A 5,310-nucleotide genomic window follows, 5' to 3' on the forward strand; every position below is an offset into this window, starting at 1 on the left:
GCCAAGTTGCCCAGGCAGGTCTCAAACCCGCGGGCTCAGGCAATTCACTTACCTCAGCCTCCCAAAGGCGCGGGATTACAGGCTGAGCCACCGAGCCCGGCTCACCAGAACATTTTCATCCTCTGACCAATGTCCTGGCCTTCCAAGATTCAGGCTCACGGGACTCCTTAGAGACCTGTAATGATGACAACCTGCTCCAGCGCCCTTTCCACAGCTAGCTGCGCTCCACCCCAGAAAATGCTGTCTCCTGGTCTCTCAATACCCTGATGACATCACAGCACTACACAAACCCCACCCAAGTCCCCGCACATGGTGGGTGCTGCGGACAGAGAGTGGACAGCTACGATGGGTACGGTCACTCTCTTGGGACCTAACAAGTCAAAGCTAATGAAAGTAATCAATGTTTCTCAGCAGGCTGCGGGAAGCGCCAAACGGCTGGCGCTACTGAAATGCGCCTCAAGCACATCCCCGCGCATCATGCCAGTAAGGCTACCTCCAACAGAGATACCAGTGGCAACGTCCTAAGGAAGAGCTCTTCTGCCTTCTCCGATGGCTATTTTAAGTCTGTTACAACAGGTGTGTTCAAGAAAAGTCTGCTTTAGAAGTTGTGTTCTTTAAACTTACAATCAATAAAAGTTAAAAAAAAATTTTTCTTGAGTAGGAGTATCATTCTGTTCCCCAGTCGAGTGCAGTGGCACAATAGTGGCTACCACAGCCTTGACCTCCTGGACCCAGGTGATCCTTCTGTCTCAGCCTTCCAAGTAGCTGGAACCACAGGCACGTACCACCACAACCAGGTAATTTTTAGGTTTATTATAGAGACGAGGTCTTGCCATGTTGCTCAGGCTGGCCTTGAACCCCTGAGTTCAGGCAATCCTCTTGTCTCTATATCCCAAAGTGCTGGGATTATAGGCGTGAGCCACCGTGCCGGCAAAAGTAAAATTTTTAAATGTTGGAGTACCTAAGTAAAACACCCAGCTTTATGTGCATAAATGACATGTATCTGCATCTGACATAGGGTGAGGGGTGCTCACGTCTACTGACCTTCAACTCTTCCCACAGGCCAGGCTGAGTGGCTGGGAACGAGCATTAAGGAAAACTCCTCCCCCCTCTTTCTGAGTTAGCATCTCACTATGTCACCCAGGCTGGAGGGCAATGGCAAGATCACGGCTCACCGCAGCCTTGACCTCCTGGGCTCAAGTGATCTTCCCACCTGTCTCCTGAGTAGCTGAAACTACAAGTACATACCACTATACCCAGCTAGTTTTTTGGATTTCTACCTTCACTATATTTCCCAGGCTCATCTTAAACTCCTGGGCTCAAGTGTTCCTCCTGCCTCAGCCTCCTAAAGTGCTGATTGCAGCAAAGTGCTGGTTACAGGTGTGAGCTACCATGCCCAGCCAGAAAAGTTTTCTTGTGTAATGCCTTTTGGTATTCGTTTTATTGCAACTTGGGATATTTGGCAAGGTCTATAAACATTTTTGGCTGTCAAATTTGGGGGTGCTACTGGCAGAGGCCAGAGATGCTGTTAAGCATCCTAAACATCCATAGGACCACACCCCACAACAAAGGAATCATCCAGTCCAAAGATTGCCACGGTTGGGAAACCCTGATATACACAAGTGTCCCTATAAAAGCAAATGACAAGTCACATCCCAGAAGAAGGGGCAATGATGCAAACATAAAGTTCAGACAAAGAAGTGGCCCTCTGAGTGCATAAAAGATGTCCCATCTCACTCATGCGAAGAGAAATACCACACAGGCAGACATGTCTTCTCCACCATTCCAAGAAAGTTGGGAAGGGTTGTGTATGGTTGGCTCTCTCCACTACAATGCCCGCACCACATGGGAAGGACACGGTCCCTGTGTTCACAGCCATATCCTGACACCCAGAACTCAGCCGGCACACACGGCAGGGATGTGATATGCTGGTGAATGGTAACACTACCAGGACAAGAAAGAAAAGACTCAGACACAGGGATGAGGGACACTGCAGTCACACCCAGCAAATCAGAATCATCTTCCACCCAGACACCCCTTCCAAAACCCTCTCCCGGGATATTCACACACACACCTGCAGCGGGGCAGCCTACAGGGACATCCATGCAGCAAAGTCTGTACCACAAAGGCAACCTGGATGCTCAGCCCCAGGGCAGGAGCCTCTGTGCAACCACACACTACGATGGAGCAGAGGGTGCCTGTTGTACCCAGTGCACATCACCCACCCAAAATTCCACATGCACACATTTAACCAGTGGCTCTCACCTAGTTTAAATGAAACACCTCCTCTGGGACCTCTGAGGCGGATGACAGCTGAATTGGTCCCTGCGTCCCTAGATGTCCCCAAACATCCACCACACATCATCAGTAACACAGCACAATGGCAGACATCCATGATGGAAAAAACCACACGCACACACACCTAAACTACAAAAACAAACCTGAAAACGCTATAAACAAAAATCCTGACAATCAGTTGTAACTACAGATCCTGATGAAATATGAGGCCGAAAAGCAACAAGTGCCCTGTTGGCTGTAACTGGGAGGGTGACACAGGCCCAGGCAAGAAGGTCGAAGCAGACTCTTTCCATTCTAAAGGTACACCTCACCAAGTCAGGTAACGTGTAATAAGAAAAATCTTTTCCAACAAGACACAACAGCTCATGACCAAGGCCACCACGACAGGCCAGCACCGACCTCCACACAGTGTGTCCAGCGGCCCGACCTGCAGGGGAGGCCCGTCAGGGCTTCTGGGGTCACGTCCTCATAACCACCACCATGAAGAGAAGCCTGTCTTCTCTTAGCTTCATAATTCATCAACCAGAACTGCCCAGAAACAAGCCACTTCCACTGTGAGTCCCCAGTCACCCTGTTCCAAGAACACAGGCGACTTTCCACCTGGCCAACATGTACCCTGCTGCGGCTGGAGACCTCAGAAAGTGGATCTCACCCTGGTGAGGCCAGGTCCCTCATGCGCTGTGGGAGCAGCTCCAAGTGGAATGCAGTCACAATGCCCGAGCCACACCAGGATTCCCACCCAGAAAGAAAGGAGCCAATGCCTGCAAGCCTGGCAGCAAATGCTTGTCCTATGGGAACAAGCAGACAACAGGGTACCCATGTAGGCCCATGTCTCAGCAAGAGGCCAGATGAAGAAATCTAGGTGTCACCCCGGGCACCGGAGCCTTGGCCCATGTGATCACCACACGCCCATACCCTCCAGACCTGCCCAGCTCAGATCATCCTGAGCCCAGCATCCCTGCAGCACCAGGGGTGCACACAAGGCCACCATGGCTGGCCTATCCTGCTGCCGAGTGTCCCAGGCACACAATAGGGCACATCTTTTGCCTGTTAAACTGAATGCAAAACAGCTACTTTAATAAGCCTGCTGTCTGAAGAGCACTGACACCCTAAGAAAACACCTGTAATGCCTGCATTCTGACAGCAGCCCCAACTCAGTTTTCAGTTACACACTGGTTAGAAAAAACAGGGCATCCCCTGACCCACCAGCGTGGCTGCAACAGCGGGACATGTCGACATCTGGGGTAGCCAAGCCCAGGACCGGACAAGTGGACCCAGTACCTGAACTGACCTGGCAAGGAAAACCGGGTCACTGATCACTTGTCACAGTGGGGTTTGAAGTTTTGCCTAAGGTGCCCCAATGGAACAGTCTCCATTTTAATCTGTCTCCACCTCTAAAAACAGACTGTCCCAAAAATAACCCGGACCCACTTTCAGCTTTGCAGATCCTTAGCAAGTGCCACCCTGGGCAGTGGCGGGGGGATGTCTAAGGGAGCTTTCCTGTTAGAACTCTGCAGGCTATGGACCACCTACCCTCCCTAACTTTCTCAGGCGTCATTTTTTTTTTCCTTTTTTTTCCAAGTTGGAGTCTCACTCTGTTGCCCAGACTGGAGTGCAGTGGCCACTCCCGGTCACTGCAGCCTCGACCTGCTGGGGTCCGGCGATCCTTCCCCCTCAGCCTTCCAAGTAGCTGGAACTACAGGCGCGCTACCATGCCTAGCTAATTTTTGATTTACTGTAGAGATGAGGTCTCTCCAAGTGACCCAGGTGGGTCTCAAACCCGCAGGCTCGGGCAATCCACTCACTTCAGCCTCCCACAGCGCGGGATTACAGGCTGAGCCACCGAGCCCGGCCTCAGGTGTCATTTTTAAGCAAGATTTTTTTTTTCTTGAATCAGTCTCGCTCTGTTGCCCAGGCTAGAGTACAGTGGCATGCTCATGGCCACCGCAGCCTCAACGTGGTTGGGCTCAGGCGATCCTTCCACCTCAGCCTTCCAAACAGCTAGAACTACAGGCACGCACTACCACACCCAGCTTATCTTTTGATTAAAGAGGTCTCAACAAGTTGTCCAGGTTGGTCTCAAACTCCTGAGCTTGGGTAATGCCAGACTCCCTGGGTCCAAAGACTTTCTAGCCCTCATGAGCAAGCCCTGGCTTCTCACTGTGGGCATTCCCTCCACACCCTGAGAGTTGTGCTCTTGGGAAACTGCATGGCACAGAGGCGCTCACCAGATGGACTCTTCAGTTTTTTGCTTCCACCCTCTTGCAACCTCTATGCCACCCTTCCAAAATCATACTACCACCTGCATAATGAATATTTGTATACCTAAGCCTGAATTGTAACCCACATCCCTAAAATAAAAAATTGAAAAGTTAAAAAAAACCATACTACCCAGGTCAGTTATGGCTGAAAAACTGGCAGAGAATGCAGCTCAGTACTTTTCTAGAAGTCTCTCTCTCTCTCTCTCTTTTTCCCCCTGAGTCAGAGTCTTACTCTCACCCAGGCTGGAGGGCAGTGGCATGCTCCTGGCCATCAAAACCTCAACCTACTGGGCTCAGGCAATCCTTCCGCCTCAGCCTAGCAAGTAGCTGGAACTACAGGTGTGTGCTACCAAGTCCAGCTAATTTTTAGATTTATTGTAGAGATGAGGTCTCGCCAAGCTGCCCAGGCTGGTCTCAAATCCCTAGGCTCAGGCAATCCTCTCACCTTGGCCTCCCAAAGTGCTGGGATTATAGGCATGAGCCATTGCGCCCAGCTAGAAGTCTCTTATAACAACTTGTTTAGAGTTGCTATGATTGAAAATTATCTTGGAGATATATATATACTTTTTGAGTTGAAGTCTCACTCTGTCACCCACACTGGAGTGCAATGACCGCTCCTGGCCACTGCAGCCTTGACCTGCTGGCCTCCGGCGATCCTTCTGCCTCAGCCTTCCAAGTAGCTGGAACTACAGGCACGTGCTACCACGCCCGGCTAATTTTTTTTTTTTTTTTTGATTTATTGTAAAGATGA

General features: G+C 50.6%; 1 protein-coding gene across 1 annotated transcript in view; it reads right to left on the minus strand.

Annotated features, from left to right (window-relative positions):
* The window catches only part of LOC103261001 (RNA polymerase II subunit A C-terminal domain phosphatase SSU72-like), a 28,308-nt gene extending 25,019 nt beyond the window's left edge, over nucleotides 1-3,289 (minus strand). Inside the window, exons 1-2 of the mRNA XM_021712559.1 lie at nucleotides 3,214-3,289; nucleotides 2,951-3,086 (exon numbers count right to left, since the gene is read on the minus strand). Coding sequence (XP_021568234.1) covers nucleotides 2,951-3,086; nucleotides 3,214-3,289 — 212 coding nt within the window. The remainder of the gene's footprint in view (nucleotides 1-2,950; nucleotides 3,087-3,213) is intronic.
* Nucleotides 3,290-5,310: the final 2,021 nt, after the last annotated feature.

The sequence above is a fragment of the Carlito syrichta genome, unplaced genomic scaffold, assembly GCF_000164805.1.
Source record: "Carlito syrichta isolate Samal-C Ts95f unplaced genomic scaffold, Tarsius_syrichta-2.0.1 Scaffold90608, whole genome shotgun sequence".
NCBI classification, from domain to species: domain Eukaryota; kingdom Metazoa; phylum Chordata; class Mammalia; order Primates; family Tarsiidae; genus Carlito; species Carlito syrichta.